This window comes from Micropterus salmoides, unplaced genomic scaffold, assembly GCF_014851395.1.
Source record: "Micropterus salmoides isolate LMB-PRFRI ecotype aquatic unplaced genomic scaffold, ASM1485139v1 Ms_hic_scaffold_1, whole genome shotgun sequence".
In the NCBI taxonomy this organism is placed as follows: Eukaryota; Metazoa; Chordata; class Actinopteri; order Centrarchiformes; family Centrarchidae; genus Micropterus; species Micropterus salmoides.
This window is the reverse complement of record NW_024040040.1, coordinates 62823373-62845375: the sequence shown is the minus strand read 5'-3', so window position 1 is coordinate 62845375 and position 22003 is coordinate 62823373. Positions and strand designations below refer to the sequence as shown.

General features: G+C 40.1%; 2 protein-coding genes across 2 annotated transcripts; both read left to right on the top strand.

Moving 5' to 3' along the window:
- Positions 1 to 566: 566 nt before the first annotated feature.
- On the top strand, positions 567 to 5804 carry LOC119898582. The gene is made up of 3 exons (XM_038712710.1): positions 567 to 694; positions 944 to 1059; positions 4629 to 5804. The coding sequence occupies exons 2-3, from the start codon at positions 944 to 946 to the stop codon at positions 5206 to 5208; spliced, it is 696 nt and encodes a 231-aa protein (XP_038568638.1). The 5' UTR covers positions 567 to 694; the 3' UTR covers positions 5209 to 5804.
- Positions 5805 to 7636: 1832 nt separating this feature from the next.
- LOC119898158 lies at positions 7637 to 13813 on the top strand. The gene is made up of 5 exons (XM_038712346.1): positions 7637 to 7731; positions 8006 to 8029; positions 10339 to 10454; positions 11396 to 11431; positions 11702 to 13813. Exons 3-5 carry the CDS (start codon positions 10339 to 10341, stop codon positions 12960 to 12962), a joined length of 1413 nt encoding a protein of 470 aa, XP_038568274.1. The 5' UTR covers positions 7637 to 7731; positions 8006 to 8029; the 3' UTR covers positions 12963 to 13813.
- The last annotated feature ends 8190 nt before the right edge of the window (positions 13814 to 22003 follow it).

The following is a 22003-nucleotide window of genomic DNA, read 5'->3' as shown; positions in this document are numbered from 1 at the left end:
TCTTAACTATTTTGCCTGGTTAAATAAAGGTTAAAAAAAATCCAGAAGAGCCAAGATGCAAGTCAAAAGGAAAATGAGAGATTGTGAAAAGAAAAATCTTGATGAAGAGAGACAGAATGACCAAAGTTATTTTAATTATGGTGAACACTAACAGTTTCTGGGTCACATGAGGACTGAGGAACAATCAAATAAGGCAACTGATGTGTACACAGAAAGTCTGAGGATGAAGAGCGAGGTGCTGCCTGTGTCACCATGACAACGCTTTTGGATTTAGTTGCAACTACAGTAAATTAAATATGCATGAACTGACTTTTTGGCCACTTTAAAATGGAGTGGTACAGAGACAACACAAGGGTCCAAGTGGATAATTTGAGTTTCATGTTGTTTCTTTGCAAAAAAAGGAAAACATGTTTTTCTCACTTCTCTTTCAGTTAGTTGTAAGAGAGATACAGACAAATGAAAAGTCACTGCACTGTCTTAACTTCACAAATCAAATTGCAGAATGGTCTTTCTCCTCCTCTTCTTCCTAATTTTTGCAAAATATGTCCAAATAAGGGCATTGTGTGACTGAGGGGTTGGCCACCTCTCCTCTATAAAACTGTCCCCTCCTTCAGCAGCACCTTCACTCCTAACACCGAGAAGAAAACAGAAGAAGTGGACAGCATCCATCAGACATATCTCCCCAACAAAGAGGGTACTTTTTAGCATCTTTGAATTTGCATTTATTACACTGACATGAGTTTGTAGGTATCTGCTGAATTAATATCTCTGTGTGACTACAGAACGCAATTACTGTATTTCACGTGAAAGATAAATGCTATAATGTGTTGCATTTGGTGCAACCACCAAACTTTAGACATATTTTACCTGCTTTGAAGTCTCTGCATGAGGGTATTGTTTTTATAAAATGCTCAATTAATCAATAAACCTGATCTGTGTGCAGATGGCTGGCCTGTGCTGGATGGCGGTGATGCTGGCCGTCTTCCTGTCTGCTGAAAACAGTCTGGCTGTTATGGACCAAAACAGGCTTGCTGCAATTGTACATGGCATCTTGAGAGAGTGAGTCGACTTCTTCTTCATTCATTCCTTTTGAAAGAAACATTATTTTTATTAATGATTAATTTGCAGATAATTTTCTCGATTAATTGAAGAATATTAAAAAATGGCATTCACAATTTCTCAGGGCCCTCCGTGACCCTTTCACTTGCTTGTTCAGTCCAACAGTCCAAACCCTCCAGATATTCAGTTGACTGTTCCATATTATACAAAGGAAACCAGTGGCGTAAGGTAGTAACAATGGGCCCTAGTGCAGGCTGTTTTTATGGGCCCTTGTGTGTTCGTGTCTAGAAGGGAACCCTACACTGTAAAAATAATCCCGTTGTTTTTTTATGGAAAAAACTGGCAGCTGTGGTTGCCAGAAAAAAAAAAACACTGTTGTAAATTAACAACAAAGATAAATTTTACAGGGGAGTTAGGGTGGGTGTGGCCTCCAGTACATTCAGTGACAATGCACAGTAAAACTCTTGAAAGACAAATCTCAGCACTATTTTTTTCTTATGAAGTTAACTGTCTGTTATTAGGAAAAACACAATGACTGTATTGGTTTACCCTTACCCTGAGAAACAAAAAGCTTTACTCACTGTCCAACTCCTGTGCGTGCATCGCTCATCTCCTGTTCATGAGTGAAAACATTCAGCCCTGAGTAACTGAAATTATTATTAGCAATTTTCAGTTCACCATCCGGTGTCGTTAGCTTATCACCAAGATGTCTGCTAGCAAGTCTTGCTTGACTTACTTTTACCCAATGCTGGCTGTTGACTGCCATGACACCTCCACTTGGGCCGCAGGCATCAGGCGGATTCCCTCTCTTGTGCCACATGCTCACACTCCCCTTGGGGGAGCTTGATTGGCAGTCACAGCGTCTGACAGGACCACGGCCACTACCACACCTCCACACGGCCCTGCATCAGGCAGGAGGCACCATCCGATCAAGTCCACCTCATGGTCTGGAGGTTGAAAGGGTGAGATTGTGCGACTTTGGCCTCTCAGATGCAGTAGTACCCACAATCCAAAACACGTCTTCCTCCAGAGCATATACAACACAGTGGCGAGTGTTTTCAGACTAGTGCGAAACCAGGGAACTGAATCCACACTCTTGCCCTATTCAGGGCATCCTAAACTTCCTGCAGAGCTTATATGACAAGGGTTGTATTGCATCCATAACAGGGGTTTTTGCAGCAGTGATCACAGCACTTCATGACGGACCAGACTGGTTCACGGCCTGTAGTCACCCACTGGTCAAACGCTTCCTGCAAGGGACCCGCAGGCTACGGCCACCTGTACGGGGTTGTGTTCCTCAGTGGGTCTTATGGGTACGGCTATTGAACCTCTGGACCAGGCGGATTTAGAAATTCTGTCACTAAAGACAGCTCTTCTCTTAGCTCTGATGTCAGTCAAGGGGCTGGGGGACTTGGGTGCTCAACCAGGGTGGATTGTGATGCTTGTGTATATCTTTCATGGGATGTGAGCCAAAGCTGGATAGCTGGAAACAAAACAATATACTGATTCCAGCTGGGAGTACATCTTATCCCCATAGCCTTCGCCTAGGTGTGAACCAATTCATAGTTTTCACTTAACGTCACACTCCAATGAAAACGCTCCCTTGGAGGGCAAAAAGATGTTAATTTCCGATGCTTGCCAACCGATATGCAAGTGATACACTGTTACTTTGAGTTTGATACTTTTGCGTTGCCAAAATGCTGGATGGTAGTTGCACTTTCGGATTTACTAATTGAGGAGGAGGAGACAAGTCTGACCTGTGTTAAAATAGGTAAAAATAGGCTAAACATTACTGCAGTCAAGCGGCGGCAGGGACCTGGCGGTTTTTAACTGTAGAAATGTGGCAGCGGATGCTGTAACGTTATATGGATCGGATATGCCCAACACTTGCAGTTTGTGATCCAAATAAAATTTGACTGCTTTTGCGGTGACTCTATGGGGAGTCACAGTGTGAGAGCCACTATGTTGATCTGTTGTTTTGCCCTCCAGGTCACAGCGCATGTCACATGACTGAAAACTTAGCGATAGCCTAGCTGGAACTAGTGTCAGTGCTGAGTTTCAAAAGGAGATGAGCAATGCACGCACAGGGGTTTCATTGGGCTCCGATTTTTGCCCCTCAACTGCCCCAAGCTTTTTGTTTCTAAGGGCAATGAGGCGCAGCCTTGAAGGATAAAACAATAGCGAAGCCTGTCATATTAACTGTAAATTATAATGTGTGAATTTGTAAAGAGGAATACGGTTTCTTTCTGTATATCAAATAATCTACCTAAAACAAAAAACATGATTTTTACACTCTTACGTTGTAATTTTTACTGCATTGTATTGCGTATTGTATTACAGTTTATCTGCGTTTAAACTACAGTCATCTGTAAATTGTACAAATAAATATGATACTTATCTTACTTTAAAATTAACAGTTGTGTTTGGTTCAGTGTTTAGCAAAATATTACTGCAAATAAAACATTGCTTTACTGTTTTTGTATTAACAGTATTTTTATGTCATCATTTTACTGTTAATTTCACAGACTTTTTTTACAGTGTAGATTATATTATACCTATATATTATACTCAGCTGAGAGCAGGAGGTGTCCACTGTGCTGAAATGATGCAGACATTTTCTGCAATTTCAGTACAATAACCTCCTGAATCACGACAACCACATTTCTCTTCCACAGAGAGGCAAGACATTATGTTGAATAAGAAAGAAAAGTGGCCTGAAAGCAGACCAGCAGTCAGATTTTGCGTTTCATCCAGTTTCTGGAGTCGTGTGGTCTTGTCACATGATCAAATTGAAACTTATTGAAACTAACTATTCCGCATTCATTTACATATTACCCAGCAATCATCACTGCATATGTGGGCTATGTGACACGAACACCAAAGAAAATAATACTAAATTCATTCTGTTGAATCAGTGGAATCATTTATTTAATATTTCACCATATACCTTATAGCCTACTGCTTGCTACAAGCATCTGTGATGTCAGACACCATGGGAAAGGCAGAAATGCACATATGAGTGTATATATAGCACTTAATCGCCTAGGAAGTGTGTGGTTTGAGGGGAAGTGGGCATGAACTGTTGAATAATGAGAGTTGATGCATTTTTACCAAACAACCGACAAAGACCACCTCGTAACTCAGCGAGGCCGCTCCCGTCAAGGACCCCAGTGCCGCTGCACTACACCTACGCCCCAGAAGGAAACAGACAAAAAATCCTCACAGCTGAGGAGCTGGAGCCAGATAACAATTACCATCTTGCTTGGAAAATTACTTAAATAATTAATAGATTATTAAAATAGTTGTTGATTAACTTTGTCGGCCTAATTGTTAAATTGAGTAAATGTTGTAACTCTGACTGACTGGTTTCCAAATACCTTTCACCCGTGTGCTCGCATTGTGCTGCTTGTCTCAATTTTGAGCCTGTGTTACTTGCACAACACAGTGTGAAGTGTTGTGCAAGTAGTCAATAAGATGACAAAATTATCTTTTCAAGTGTGATCCACACATCTGTTTAGCCTAAAGTAAGTTATGGCAGGACCTGACATTTTGGTTTGTCTGTTTCTTAGGTACAGAACTAGAGGCATGTTCAGTTTAGCTATAAGAATCCCAGACAACCAGAACCAGAACCTTAAGCAGATTCTTCAGCAAGTCTTCGGAAGTGATCCTGGTAACAATGTGAAGAATACAATCAACAGTGGTGAGGTGTACATCGGCAACAGGGTGGTCGCAGCCAAAGTCCTGCAGCGGCCGACTGGAGGAGCTGAACACGCAGAGTCACGTGTTGTGGACCACTTGGACCACTTATTCAACAGTCGCAATGCTAACGATCACGATTGGTTGCTTTTCTATGTTTATGCCTCCCCTTGTGTTGAAAAGTGTTCAAGCAACAGACATCGTGAGAGCATTCTCCAAAGATTAAATCACATCCGTCAATGGGATAATTATGCTGTTGTGTTTTCTACAATTTTCATACCCAGAACTGGTCAGCCCAACACTGACCGACAACGGAGTGCAGCTCTTCAGCGCATCGGGAGTTCAGTTGGTCTGGACAACATATTCCGTTGTGCCAGACAAGATCATAGGATGCAGTGCACCAGCTGCTCCGTTGGTGGTCAGGTTGCACCTTACTGTGTTAGCAATAGTTAACAGCCTGGTTCCAAACTGTCCTCCTCTTCAGGTTGAGGGCAGCGGGCTCACAGTGTCACTGTGGTAGAAACTAAACACTGGCTATTGTGGGTCAAGCCACTGTTGGATTGCCCTCCAACATGATTTTAACTATTACTGCTCCTAAGCCATTCTTTGTCTAAACCGAGTCTCTGCTCCTAATACAATCCTCCCACCACATCAGTGTGCGTCCCTGTAGGTTTGTTAGAACCTGAACTAGAGTGCATGCAAGTCTCATGAACCCACTGAGACTGAGATAAAGAAATGATTTATACTTAAAATGCGTTTTTTTTTATTTCATACTACAAGATTGTATCTAAATAATTTGTTATAATTCAATAACTTCCATCTACTTGCCCAGTGACCCAGAAAGTGGCACCACTAAATCCATCAATACATATCCAAATTTGGATAGTGCAACATTCCTATTTTGTGGGTTTTGTTTCCCCGTTTACCTGTTTTATAAATCAACCTCAGTATTTACAGTTCATGTCACTGTACTCTATATACTTCTGTATACTTCTGTTAAGGATCACCAAGTCCTCTGATTTTCTGATTAAAGCTTGGCTCAGCATCCATCCGTCTGTTTGTGAATCATTTGGGAACCCTTGCAGTAATATTATGTGTAACACAGTTTTAAACATGTAGGCAAACAGTGAAGATTATTATTACTCCACTCTTCCTTCATCTGGTGAGGTTCAACTGTGTCTGTAAAGGAGAGATATTTGATAACATATCACTCATTTTGGTGTGCTGTAAAGTTTTGATCCACACTGAAATATCTCAATTATTTTTACGATTGCAACTAACAACTCTTGCCATGAAGTTTATGGTCCGCAGAAAATTCATCCTAATGATTTTGATAATCCTCTGACCTTGTAGTGTCAACAGCTGGTCTATGTTTTCACTTATCCAGTGACAGATTTCTTTCTACCTTTTACAGAAAGTCCCACAGCACCTCCATGAGGCTGACATTTGTAGTTGTATTTGATGGACAGAATTTTTTAAAGACATTTGTGTCCCCCTAAGGCTGAATTTTAATACCTTTGGTGATCCCCTTACTTTTTCCTCAGGTGCAAGTTATTGTCGAGCAGGCCTACTTATGATTTTGACCAAATCCCTGCAAGGCCGATATTCCCTGTGTTAGTACTGATGTTTAGCACAGCTATTAGCATGATAACATGCTAAACAAATCACCAGTGTGTCTTAAAGAACTGCTAGCATGGCTGTAGATTCAGAAGAAATACAGAGTAAATACAGAGACGGCACACTGGGTAACAGAGTATGATTACATTTGCGTCTGTCCCCTTTAGTTTTCAGTCGAGACAAAGACAAAAGACCTCTGCCTGAGGATCTCAAGGTACGTGCTGCTGCGTATGGAACTAAAAGTTCAGAAATATAACGAGGCGAGAAGTCATGAAGACCTTTAAAAGTGATCAATAAAATGTGATGCAACCATATGTCTGTTTTGGTTTAAAGCAGGCAGCTGAGTTCTGGCAGTCTGGAATTTTTGAGTTAAGCAAATGAAAAGGCTGTTGCAGTAATCCAGATGTGATGATATAAAGGCGTGTAGGATGGTCTCAGTGTCCTTAAAAGTTAACATAGATCGAATTTTTGAGATGTTTCTAAGCTAGTAACCTCACAGCACAAGTGTAGGAGGCAGTAACATGACTCTGTATTTCCTTGTGTATTTCTGATGAAATCTCCATCTTCAATCTGCAAGTCAGGATGAAGAGACCGATTTGGCAATACTGTCCAAAGCACAAAAAGTTCCTCAGAAGTTTTTAGTCTCTTTTCTCTCATTATTTTGGTTTGATGGTGTATTTCATGTCTGGTTCAGTCTCAGCGCTCTCATTATCCTTGCTTCCAGCAGCAGCAGACAACAGCTCTGATAAACCCGCTGTCCTCTACCTGCCCAGCACCAAACAGCAGACACACACATTTAGACACTAGCTGGTTAAGAAAGAGTAAGTTGCTGGAGACCAAAACATTTAACAGTTTAACCAGTGAGGATTCTCTGTGCTGATTTCCACATGCAGAGAGTTACAGAAGTCGAGATGTGAAGTAATAAAAACAAGCAAGACTGTCTCCTGATCTCATAGAGAGGAAAGGTTAAGAGTTTATTTGTTACATTTTAAAGCACAGTCAAGAATTGCATCCAGAGTTCCCAAAATAAGAACCTCTTTCCTACCCTGATTAAATACATGGCTATCCAGCATTTGACATCCTTGAGAATACATTTCGCCTCCAAAGCTCACGAGTGAGGGCTACGTGACAGCACAAATGATTCTGCCTATGTTGAACTTCCTAAAACTGCAGAAGCTTTCATATGTTCTTCCTTATACATAACACAGAGACATGTTCAACTAAGGACATGAGGGTTTGGCCATGGTCAGGCACTCCTCTATAAAAATGTAACGTCCTTCTAACTTTTTTCACTCAGACAGCACCTTGCACTGTGAAGGATCAACAGCATCTGATAGACGTCTTTCTCCACCAAAGCAGGTAAAAGATTTTCACTTCTAATACTCCCTGAAAGTTCAGAGAGAGTCAGAGTACTAGGTGCTGTGGGTACATCATTTTCTCGAATCTTTCAAAGTCTATCTAGTGTAAGATTCCCTGTTTGTATTTCCCTGGACGGTGTTTCTGTGCTGCAGTGGAGGGCTAGTAAAACAAATGAATAACATGCTAATGAGATTACACCTTTCATATACTAAATATGTGAACATATCCTTTTAAGAATTGTTACTTATAAGTTGTGTGTCTTTTCTGTTTTTAGATCCTGCTGGCAGCAGCAGTGAAGGTGAGCAATGTCATTCAAGGCACTTTATTTTAAATGCTAAATGGTTAAGTCAGTGATCTTTTATCTTGCTCCTTCGTAAACATCTGCAACTACTGCATAGTCAACTTGGATTCACAGCACAGGGTACCCACAGGATCCTCAGAGTTCAATTTAAGACCTTTTTAATACCACCTAAGATGAAATGTAATACTAACATCACTGCCATATAATGGAAATCAGTATGAATTTTAAGCCAGAGAAAATAATTATTAACCAAGTTTCCTGATTTTAAGAAAAACATTTTAATATAATATTCACATTCAAATTTAATATATAGCTTTTTGAGGTGTGTTTGTACTCTAATAACATAAAATGAATAAAATATTTGTCGCATCAAGATTTTATATCCATGTTGTTTCTCAGCATATAGCCTATCTTGCGTTTTCCCCCCGCGAGGTGCATTCAGTTCTCAGCAGGCATGCAGAACTCAGCACAACACCGGCACATCTGGATAATGTAACATTAAGTTAGCTGAATGTGCATTAGCATTTTGGATGTTACCATTTACATAACTAACAGTGGAGCAACGCCGACACTCAGACACTGTCCTCGTCTCCCCTTTCTGCTGTTGTAACTGACCAGGAACTTGCAAGCGGTCACTGCCCAACTTGTCCACATCTCTGGCTTTCTGACCTTCAGACACCTGCCCATTAACGGATGTTTTTTTTTCTTTCCTAACAACTGAGTGACTCATGGCAGAGCTCGTGCACCGCAAACCGGGGCTGGACAGGGACAGTTTTGGCCCACCAAAATCAGTCGGATATCCCTCACCAATACACCATCCTTGCTTTTAAGGACTTAGATTAGCGGTTTGACAAAACTCTTACCCCACGAGACTTGACACTGCCATGACAACAAGAAAATAATATATTTTAATAGGCTTAGTATTTGGGGGAAAAACGCATAACGCAAGGAACAAAGAGCAGAGAGGCAGGTACATAAAGGTGCATATGCCAGATTACCAATCCAGCCCTGCTGCAAACACTCCACACTCAAGAGCGTGAAGATAAACTTTGACATAAACAGTACCTGTACTGTCATAACATCCAAGTCACTCTGAGTAAATTGTAAAGTCGCACACAAAAAATACTTATTTATGATGTTAAGGCATTTATTTAATTCTACGAAAGGACAAGAAAAGATTTAAGACTTTTGTAAAGTAAATTTAATACTTTCAAGGCCTTATTTTTAGAATGAGTTTTTTTATAGCCTACTTTTTATACCCCGCCGGTACAGTTACAATGGCTTCTTACAGTAACACAAAGTAGCTGAGCTGAACTGTTCGTGTCCGTGTAAATTTGACCCCAATGTAGGCCTACCAACTGTACAGTTAGCTGTGAACTACTTAGTAAAAGACATTTCATGTTTAGCCACCAGGTGGAGATCAGTTGACTGCTCTGGGTCTCTCTTCATCTGACTGACCAAGACATTATGGTGACAGGACTAATAAGTGAGAAACAATGGTGGGGGAAAATATGAATATGAGTGGTAATAAAGTAAGATAAACATCTCTGTTCTGAGTTACTCAGTCAGTCCCTCCAGGAGTTCGGGGCCTTTTTTGTGATTGTTGTGACCTAAAATGCCTGATTTTGTGGCAGTTTTTCTAAAAAAATTGCGATGAAAGTTGTGATGTTTTGGGGCGTTTCTTTGCAATGGAATTGTGGAAATAAGTGACAGCTGCAAAGTTAGATGTGTGCAGGTCTAACCTGACACTGCACATTTAAACCAGCTTTCCACGATTCTTTGCAATAGATGATTTTATTTAATGTCCGACCACAATACTGCACGCTTTGCACAACAGTTTGCCCTCGCTTTGGTAAAGAAGATCTGCATGCTATTTTTCACTGTCTTTTTTATTTTTTGTCCGCAAATGTGAGACGTTGGTATCACACATGTCCGCTGTGTCTTGTGAGCAAGGAAGTGACAAGCTGATGTATGATGTGTGTTTTGTGGGAAATAGGTCCACTTTGCAGAAATTAAGAGATCCCACTTATGTCCTCATATCTCTGGTTGTTGTGGTGTTGCTCATTAGAAACCATCAGATTTAATCCAATTACACAGCTGGAGAGCCATTTCTGAAGGATGAGTATGGGATGCAGTTTGTAAAAGTTTGACTTTAACTATTACTCACTTTCTCAAGATTTCTTCAGCTGTAGCCTCACTAAAGGCAGCATGTGGTGGAAGAATATACATTTTGAGATGCGTCTTGTTGTCATTCTTATCCCTGATTCTAATCCTCTATGCTGGTGCTGTTTGTCTATCACTCTCAGATGGCTGTCCTGTGCTGGATGGCTGTAACGCTGGGTTTGTTCCTGTCTGCTGGAAACAGTTTGGCTGATGTGGACCAGAACAAACTTGCGGGAATTGTAACAGAGATACTGAAAAGGTGAGTCATAATTTTTCAAGAATAAAAAGGGAAAAACGGATACTTATTATGATTTGCTAATCCAATTCTCATTCTCATAATAAATACCAGACAGGTTGACCATCTTCAGCTTCCTTTTCACAAAACTAAACAGTATTCCAACAAATTAAGCTCATTATCAAGAGCTCACTAACTTTTGAAAATAATTTAATTGGAGATGTATAATTAGTTCCGGATGTATGTCCAATCCTTTTTTTGCTTTTATAAATGTATTTTATGATAAAAATGTCTGCTGATTTGATGAACTCTTCAGTCCATCAAGGGTGTTTCTCATGGCCAGTTATTTTCTTTCTATTTTGCTAATTCGTGTTGTATTTATTAGTTTAGTACTTTTTTCATTTCTTCTCTTTTTTCTTAAGTAGAGGGGAGGCTCACTGTTTAGCATATGTAGCATATGTCTTCTGGACCTCTGCCAGTGAACATTTTACATTTTACATTTTTATTCATTTAGCTGACACTTTTATCCGAAGGAACTTACAATTGCTATACATGTCAGAGGTCGCACGCCTCTGGAGGAACTAGGGGTTAAGTGTCTTGCTCAGGGACACAATGGTGGACGTGTCACTGTGGGGAATTTAACCCGGGTCTCTCACACCAAAGGCATGCATCTGTGCCGTCACCCCCCCCCCCCCCCTATATGAACATGATAAACTATAACAAGTTGCCTTTGAAATTCCTTTTCATAATTAAAAAAATATTTGCAGTCCAAAGACCAGCTAATAGTTTGTTTTTTAATCTACATGTTTTATGTTGAAAAATCTATATTTACACATTTTAAAACAATACAGTTTACTGTTGTATTCTATGATCAAAACATCCTCCAATCTATCAAACTTTCTGAACTTCTCTTCTGTATCAACTGATCAAACAAACGATAACATTCTGTATGTGTCCTTTGCCAGGTATAGACCAACCTACATGGGCAGCCGGGGTCAAAGGTCAGTAATAAAATAAACGTTACTCGTATACACTTTCAACACAATATTTACAGTGCACTATTACTATAGCAGAGAACAAATGACTGAGTTTCCATACAGTTATTTAAATTCACCAAATTACATAAAGTTTGGGACAAGTAGTTTAATTAGTAGACTAACATGTGGCTGAAGTCTACAGTTTAGTTTGTTCTGGTTTATCATACTTTCTATACTTTAGTAATATACTGGGATAAATGACAACAGGTTTGGTGTGTCTGTTTCCTTTGACAGAAGAAGACCCATGTTCAGTCTGGCTGTAAGCATCCCATTCGACAGTGGCAGGAACATTTATGACATCGGTCAAGTCACTGACACCCGTGACCAAGTGTGGCAACGTATTTTGAACAGATGTGAAGTGTACACCAGTAAGAGGATGGTCGCAGCTACAGTTCTGAGATGGCCCAATGTTGTGGATCAGTGTCCTGAGGGACGTGTGCAATGGTCTATTCCAGCAAAATGTGGTCAAACGTGGGCTGATGTTCAGAATCTGTGTCCTACCGTATTTAAAGATGGTAGAGCTGATCATGCAGAGTACCGTACTCTACAAAACTTTAATACCTTGGTGAGCGATCATGACGAAAATGATTTATTGCTTTTCTACGTTCTTGCTTCCCCGTGTGATAAAAGATGTGCAAGTGAATCGAGTCGCTTGAACATTCTCAACAGCATAAAAATGATTAAACAGTGGAAGAACTATGCTGTGGTGTTTTCCGATGTATTCAAGCCCCGTGGTAGTGAATCCATACCTGAACAAGACCTACGCGGAGCCATTGAGCGGCTTGGTCAGTCAGTTGGTCTGAGCAATATATTCCGTTGCAACGGAGATGTGGTGCAGTGCACAAGCTGCTCTAGTGGTACACAAGTTACACCCTATTGTTATTCAGACACAGCACAACCTGGTCCCAGCCACAACTTGCCATCCACTTCATACAACCAGCCTCAACGAGGCAGACGTCGTTCCCCCTCACAAGGTGGTCAGAGTGACAGAGGCAAGCAAAGCAACAATATCAGTCCAAGACCTGGGGTTTCCACAAATGTTGACAGTGGGGGTCAGGGTGGCACGGTCAGCGGAGGGGGCAAGCGCCGGCGAAAGCGTAAAAAAGGGAAAAAAAGTAATAATACTAATGACAGTGTTTCTGCCTCACAAAGTGGTCTTGGGGTCAGTAATGCTGATGTTGACAGTAACACAGGAGGAGGTCAGGGTGGCACAGGCAGTCACACAGTCCGAAAAGTGGGTGGACGCAGAGTATGGACAAAAGGCAGAGTCAGGGGGAACAAGCCGAAGAGTCAGCAGGGGAAGAGTAAGAAAAAAAAGCAGACAAATAAGAAGAAGAAAACACAAAACAAAGGGAGAAAACAATGGAGCCAGGATGTACAGGGGAGGGCTAAAAAGCAGAAGGGGCAGAAGGGTAAGCAGCAACAGAGGCAGAGGGGTGGAGAAATTAGGAGAATTGATCAGCCACAGAAGAGGAGGAAGCGGAGGAGGGGCTAAACACAAAAGTGTTAGCAGGAGCAGAGGAGGAGGGAGGAATAGAAGACAGTGCAGGGTGAGCTTAAAAAACAAGTCTGCATAAATATGATAGTACTTGATAAAAGAAGGCGAACTGCACGATAGATTTGAACTGCCATAACTCAGTGGTTGTGAGTCTGACTCTGGCCTTGAAATACACAATTCATCCTTGCACAACGCGCTAATATACTAAGATTGAAATATTTTCCATAAATCATGGCTGCCATCAGAGAGTCAGTTGAGTCTAGCCTGTTGTCTACGCGACATATCTAGTCAGCTAACTTGAGGTTTGTTGCTTCATTTACATATTGTCCTATTTGTATGCAGCCCTTTTCACATAACTAGCAGATATTTAAAAAAAAACCCACACATATTACTACCCTGACTGGGTTGTAAAGAACTTTGCCGGTAATTGTCTCATGTCTGACTAAAATTACAAGCTAAAAAATATTTAATAGATTTTGAACTGTTATAGCAGTACTGATATCAATACATTTTGCAGCTAAATCATCCCGACCAACAGATATCTTCCTTTTGGAACACACTGAGGTCTAACTGTTTTGCATATTTACAAACACACAGAACACGTGTGGGATGAGTATGAGAGTTGGACGTAGTTCTTTGTAATATTATGGTGTGCAAACTGTAGGATGAGAAGGAGGGGCAGTCCAAGCATTTTGTGCCAACGTTCCACACAGATTTTGATTTGGTGTTTAAAGTGATAATTTTCATTTTGTATGTATTAACTAAAACTTGTAATTGTATACTCTACTTCTGTAAAGCAAATCCTCTAATGTTCTGTTATTTCTGATTAAAGATTGGCTCAGCTTCCATTCTGTGTTTTTTGGAGTCACTGCATGACACATTCTATTTTACAGTTAAGATCTTACAGGCTAAATCTATTCTGACTAAGATAACACCTTTATAGCCTCTTCTTCAATCTTGGCACAAATCACTTTAATTCAATTCAATTCAAATCAGCTTTATTGGCATGAATTTATAAAATCAATATTGCCAAAGCTACATATATATAGGATAAATAAAGGACAATTAATTTCATACATTTCATTAAATAAATAAAACTGTAAAAGTTGTGTTTGTGTGTGTTAATAAAATATATATATATTTTGGAACACAAATTTTTTATTGAATTTTACACAGGCCTGATACATGGCTGATATATTTTGCATCAAGATACAGGAACATGTAAGATACAGGAACATACAATTGTCCTGGAAACAAACTCCGGCATTATAGTCCAATGACCACAATCGGACGGAGCAGTGCGTATCGATGGGAGTGGGTGAACACTAACAAAGATTATTTGACCACATTACAAAGGTATCACAGTATAACAGGGTTCCGTTAAGACAACCAAGTAAATAAACAAATCTTAGTCAGATTTATCACCAACCTTTACATAGTCCCAGAACCTTTCCCAAAGGGTCACCCCTCCCCCAAGGTTCAGCATACATTCATAAGATGTCATTTCCGCCTTTGCACTGGCCCAGTCCTCCACTCGTGGGGCATATGTTGTCTTCCAGTGTCTAAGAATAATTCGACAGGCCTTTATTGTGCCCACGGAGACAACAGAGAACTCACCTTTGGATATACTGGGAATTTGATATTTATCCCCCAATAAACACAGTTCTGGACTTGATGGGATTTCTGAACCAAACCAATTGCTTAAAGTATTAAGAATCTGAGTCCAGAAGGGCCTGAACAAATCACATTCCCAGATACAGTGAAAAAAGGTTCCAATTTCACCTTTACATTTCCAGCATAAATCATCATTCAGTAGTTTCATTCTATACAATCAATATGGTGTGTAATAATATCTATGTAATATTTTGTATTGAGTGAATTTACCCCTAGCTTCTCTCACGTATTTACCGCAATGAGCCACAATTTTTGCCCTTTTATCACATTCAATCTCCCTACCGAGATCCTTCTGCCAAACCATTTTCATATGTTCAGAGTCATTGCTTAGAGAGGAGTTAGCCAATTTATAGAAGTATGAGGCTTTATGTTGTCCAGGTGTTAGTTTCATATAATTTATAACAATATTCTCAGCAATGTTGTACGGCTTAGAGGTAATGCAACTCCTTATCTGCAGATACTTAACCCACCAGGTTAAATCTCTCTGATAGTTTATTATATGATAGGGACACACCATCTTCAAATAAACCGCCAATGATACTCAAGCCTCTTGAGTGCCAGCGTTTCCAGTAGACAGACTTCTTCCCAATACAGACAGCAGAGTTACCCCACAGTGATGAATACCCTTGCATGGTGTGTGTAAGTTTAAACACTTTGTGGGCTCTGAACCAGACATCCTTTGCGTGTAAAAGTACCGGGTTTGTAATATTAGACCCTTTTTGGTACAATACTTCCATGGGTCTAAAAGGTAAACTTATTGCCTTTTCAATATCCATCCAGGCTTCTTTGTCCTCCGTAACATGCCAGTATCTTGCTAATTTAGCCATCTCAAAGGCCAGGCAGGCCAGCCCCCCGTTCTCTTTATGTGCACATAGCTTTCTCAGTTTAATTCTTGGTTTTTTACCATTCCACAAAAAATGTTTTACCATGTCATCAAGTTGTCTAAATTTAGTAGATGGTATTTTAATTGGAAGCATCATTGCCACATAACTAAACTGCGGAGCAATTAACATTTTTATGATGATAACTTTTCCCCATAAGGTGAGTTTTATCTTTTCCTACTTCTGAGGTTCGTTTTAATCTTCTGAAGTAGGGGGTTAAAATTCAGTGTCACTATTTCATCTATGTTCTCTGAAATGCTTGCGCAACCACCTGAATTTAAACTTCTCTGCCATAGATGAAAGACACGATTTGGAAAGTGGCATCGCTTCTGATTTACTCCAATTGATGGCATAGCCTGAAAATTTAGAAAAGGATTGAACGGTATTCATCAACTGTGGTAAAGATGTTAAGGTGTCATAAACTACTGCTAAAATGTCATCTGCATATAGTAATAACTTGTGTTCTTTACCTCCACCCTCAACTTCTCTAATTTCACTGCTAAGACCTCCAAGAAAGAAATAAACAATAATGGGCTCAACGGACATCCCTGGCACGTTCCTCTTCAATCCATTTGTCATCACTGCTGTCTTAGGTTCCTTATACAACATTTTTATCCATTTAATGAAATTTGAATTAAAGCCGAAATGGGACGGGGTGGAAAGCAAGAATTGCCACTCCACATTGTCAAAGACCTTCTCCACATCCAGGGAAATGGCGATAACTGGGGCGTTTTGAAATCGGCTTAGCTACATTAAGTGTAACAAAAGTCTGACATTGTCAGTTGAAGTTCTATTTTTCATAAAGCCTACTTGATTGGGGTGAATAATACTCGGCAATACCTCCTGTAGACGTGTAGCTAAGATTTTAGTCAGAATTTTACAGTTGAGATTGAGCAAGCTTATAGGCCTATAATTGGAGGGGTCCGTTACATCCCTGCCTGCTTTGGGAATCAGTGAAATCACAGCTTCATTAAACGCTGGGGCTACTTAACCTTTGTCAAACATCTCCTGATATACCTTACGTAACACCGGAGCGAGGATATCTATAAAGGCTGGGGAGGCCGTGGGCGTGTCAGTATGCTCATCCTCTTGCAGCGAGCTTTTCCGGGCAGCCATGCGAGTTGGGTTTCTGAAGTATTTTGATGTCGCCATCTTATCCAGGCCTTTCTTCCACCGCAAATTTTGGTATGGTTGGTTACAGAGTGAGCACAAAATTACTATTAAGTGTGCGTCTTCACATTTTAAACTCAGAAATAACTTGTGCAGGGCGAGACCTCCTCTACGGCCATCTTGGTTGCTGCACCCACGTGAACTTCTGAAAATAATATGTTAAATTAAAATAAATAAATAAAACAGTAAGCGCCTTTAAATACTTTTGAATTTTTAGATATAACATGGTGCCATGGGTCTTGTGTTGGTCACAAATTTAATCTGCACAACTTGGATATCTTTAAAGGTACTGCCATATACTGTATATAATGTGTGGCTCAGCTTAACAACGTGGTGTACTTCAACTATTTGCATTTCTGTGTGAACATTGTGTCGGCAATTGAAATCTTTTCAATGATAACAAAATAATTATTTGACCTGCACACTATATCTTGCCTGTTTTGATATACAATACCAGTCAAAAGTTTGGGGTCACCCAACAAAATGGCATGGTTTATTTGAAACCTCACACTTTCTTGATTAAATGATAGATGGTCACTTCATATGTACCATACAGTCAAGCTGCTCCCACAATAGCTCAATAGGGTTGAGATCTGGCATCTGCGCTGGCCACTCCAGAATACCAGAAGAATGCTTCTTCCATAAAACCAGTTTGCGCTGTTCTGTAAACACAGCAATTCACACATTTGTATGAGATCAGTTAGTCAAAACAAACACCGACTATTTTTAGAAGAAAGTTCTTTTTTTGAGGCAATAAAGCCACAAATGCTGATGCTTCAGATACTGAACTATCCTAAAGAAGGCCAGGTTTAATGCTTCTTTAATCAGCACAGCTCTTTTCAGCTGTGTGCTAACATAATCACAAAAGGGTTTTCTAATGCTCAGTTAGCCTTTGACACAATAAACTTGGATTAGCTAGCACAATGTGCCGTTGAAGCACAGGAGAGATGGTTGCTGAAAAGCGGCCCCTGTAGGCCAATGTATATATTCCACTGAAACTCTGCCCAGTCAAATAAATACTCAAGTGAATGACCAAGCCATTTAAAAAGGCAAATGACACAAACACACAGGGCCTAGAGCAGTGGTCAGTAATAGGCGGCCCGCGGGCCAAAATTGGGCCACCAACAATAATATCTGGCTCGTGACCAGATTACTTTAATAGCAGCAAAAAAACAACAACATTATAGCGGCTGGTGCTGAAACAGATCTCAGTCATGACAGCAAAAGTTACTCACGTAATCACTTCTTCTTAAGTGATTGTGCCTACAAAATAAAATCTTTGCAGCGCTCCTTTATGTTAATTGAGAGCTTTTACTTTGAAAGGTTCTGAAGGAAATTCAAAAAAGCCTCTGGCTTGATTGACACTCCTCTGAAAAAGCCATCAGAAAACGTGAGATCGGATTCCTAGAGTTTGGTAATAGCACCAGTGTACTTCGATAACGTTTATGGTGCTGCCAAACATGGTGGGGTCTCCCAGCTTTGCAGAGGCTCGCTGTCAGGAGTGTCTTGGGAGTAATGAAGATTTTGATTCCATGTCCATGAAAGTAGTGGTAATTACATAATTTCTTTTTGTGTGAAGTGGAAGACTGTCAGTGTAGCGTCAGTTACTGGAATCCAGCTAAACCTGAAACCTCTTTTACATCTTTGTCTCTTATCATCTCTCTCATGTTGAAGTCTGAACTCCACAAGCTACACTTTATTGAAAGCCCCTTTATTTTCTCTCTTTCCTAATTTAGATTATTTTAATAAAGCTGAAAGAATCTGAATGTTTAGATAAGGTTGCGGTGCCACACTAAGAGTATGGCCATGAACTTCTCTCCTATAAGATGTCCCTTCAGACTGTGTTCACCTAACCTCCTAATACTGAAGTGAAGAAGAGGACGCTTCAGAGCAGAACAGACATCTTTCTCCATCAAACAGGTGAAAATTGCACATATTTGTTGTTGTTACAGTTTTTTACAACTGCTTACACACAAAATCTTTACATATCACACGATTTTTGAAACCTCTCACTCAAAGAGCAAAACTACTGTCACAATCCAGTCCTGAGCTTGTCTGGGTTATATGATTTTGGCCATGCCTTCCCTGTGGGTTTTGATTTTGGTTTCTCTGTGTCTGGGTTTTGGGTTTCAGTCCTGTCTGTCTGTGGTCTTGTATCCAGTCTTCTTGGTGTGTTTTTGCGTTTAGATTTGGTCCTGTCTGTTTATGTCTTGAGTTGGTCTAGGTGGTTCTGTCATCAGCTTGTTCTGTGTGGTGGTTCTAGTCTGATCTGTCCTGTTATCTTGGTGTCAGCCTTAGGACTTGTTCAGTTCTGTTCCTGTCTCTCATGTGTTAGGTGTCTTAGTTCTTAGTCCTGTACCTTTAGTTCATGTCTTGAGGCCTGTACCACGAAGCAGGATTTGAGCTTATCCAGCTAACTTCGGGGTTAACCCTGGGTTCTCACTTACTTACTGCTTTGAGATGTGTTTAATATCCTATTTTATTTATTTGCTCCCAGTCTGTTTCACACAGCCTGTCGCAGCAGTTAAAATAAATGCGTTTCATTTTTCTTATGTGAGGTTCAATATTATGAGCAGTTTGGTTGGGATATTGAAATATAAATTTTAATATGAGCGTAGGCTACCTATACTATAGTCATGTCCGTCCCACCTTTTGCGATGTGGGTGCAAAAGGTGGGACGGTGAGTTTTCAGCAGCCTAAATGTTGAGATTCAGTCTTTCAAACATTATTTGAGCACATTTTATGTGAATTTTTGTTTCATTGCTTTATGAAGTTAATTTAGAACAAATTTTGGAACACTTTTGAGTTTGTTAAAAAATTATCATTTTTGAAGTGATGACAAGTTTTTTAAAGTGTGGGAGAACGGCCCGAGTCTTTTAATGTGGAAACGCTGACACACAGCTGAGCTGAAAGAATAAGGCCGATAATTTCATACAGCTCATAAGAACATTTAATATTATGCCTCCGCCTGTTATTTAGGCATTCACACTACGATTTTCTGTCTCCCTGCATGTGTCAGCTGCAGGCGTCGTATTTCTGTAGTATTACAGTTTAATCCTTGTTCACAAAATATGACGCTCTGCTGACAGTGGACTTATTCATGTCTGTGATTGGTCATCTGCAGCTAACCCCACCTCTTGTGTGAATGCGCTCATGGCTCATGCTTGTGTCTGTATTAGTTTATTTATATAACTCTGATGTGTTTAGTGTTGAGTAACTTGTGTTATGTCTTTTCCCCCTCAGTAACCTGCCTGCCTGCTATTCTCAGTTTTCAATTGTATAAGACTTTTTTTTTCCAAAACTACACACAATTCTCTACCTAAGACACAAATCTAACAGTTCAATTCCTCCTCCTCCAAACACAGTGAGTTGAGTTGATGCCAAAGAGCTCGATTTGGTCTCTTCTGACCCCAAAACTTTCACCCAGTTCTCATCTGAATCATTCAGATGTTCAAACTTCAGACGGGCCTGTACGTGTGCTCTCTTGAGCAGGGGGACCTGGCGGGCGCTGCAGGATGTCAGTCCTTCACGGCGTAGTGTGTTACCGGTTGTTTTCTTGGTGCCTATGTTCCCAGCTGCCTTGAGATCATTGACAAGATCCTCCCGTGTAGTTCTGGGCTGATTCCCTACTGTTCTCATGATCATTGTGACTCTGCGAGGTGAGATCTTGCGTTTTTAAGATTGTTTTGTTGTTCTGTCTCTCACTGTTCAAATAAACCTACCACTAAAATTATAGACTGATCATTTCTTTGTCAGTGGCCAAACATACAAAATCAGCAGGGGATCAAATAGTTTTTGCCCTCACTGTATAATTGGTCAAGAGTAAGATTATCTGTTTTGAACAATGGATACCAACAATGGACAGAGAGAGCAAGGGGAGTAGGAGGGAGAGGCAAAGAAGAGAAGGAAGGAGAGCCATCATTGATGAGATCAAGGCTTTTACAGCATTGTGAGCCCTTACAGCCTCTTGCACTGAATCACTTTCCAAGTGACATCAGTAAAGTCTGTGAGGGTTCAGGGTTCAGGACTTAGGGGGGACATTGGGATTGGGCCAATAACATTCTGCTGTCAAGTCAGTAACAATGACATTGAATTGTTGCTCAGCCATACTTGCAAGTGTTCACGTCAGCGATCAGAGAACTCTTAATCAGGTATACTTCATATACTTACTGCGTGTGGACGGCTGATTTGAGGCATCCTTGTCTCAATGTTTTTGTCCACGTTGGTTATCTCAGATCTATGAGGAAAAAAAATCTAGTATAAGTTAGAAGGCCATTGTTACTGTAACTTCCATGTGATATGAATAAAGAATATATGTAGTTGTCCCCTGGACTTTCTTGTTCTTTAGACTAACAGACCCTGTGAGCAACAACAATGAAGGTGAGCACTCAGTCTTTTTTTGCCCCTGCAGAAACTGAGACTGCAAACCTTCAAGTCTTTTTGACTGTTAAATACTGTTGCTGGTGGTGCTGTAACCTTTAACTGCACTGTGTAAATGAGAGCTGCAGTGTGATATAACTAGGGATGCACGATATTCTGTGGACAATATTTTTAGTCTATAAACAGGAAAATTAAATTGCCTGAGTAACTGACTGTCTGCCTCTGAATATGTATACTCAGACAAATGGAGCTCGTTGTGCAAATGAATGAATGACCCAAAAACGAATGCTAATTGCAGGTAACATTTGGAATATTGGAATATTTGACTGATTTGGCAGGTTTAACTGGGAAAGCTATATATATAAGTTGCCATGTACAGTAGGAAAATATTAATATTATTTACTGCTATATTCTTTTATTTGACAATTTTTGTCATATAAAGAGTTTTAAGAATATGTCATATGCAAAGTTGCCTTTTTCTTGATATATTATATCCCAGTTCTGTGCCTGCAGATGTTTTTTCAGTTTGTTAATGGATTCCTCTGACCTCACTCGTCTAAATTTGCTTTGCTTGGGCTTATTAATCCTATAATTCCACATAGTCATAAACTGTAAAAACTGGCAGGTGGTCACTGATCATTAATTAATAAACCATTCACTGTGTTCTCAATATTATTGGTAGAAATATTATCAATTAGGGTGGCACAATGAGATGTAATTCTGCTAGGTCTGGTTTATTAGAATAGACTCATGATACATTGTATAATAAATGTTTATTAGGATTCAACAGGTCAATATTGAAATCCCACCTATAAAAATTGTTTATTGTTTTTTTGTAAACATATTCTCCATCCAGTCCTTTTCAAGTTTTCCAACTTCGAGCCTGGTGCTCCCTACAACTTCTCCCAGAGGCCATGGGAAGCCAGGCTTCCC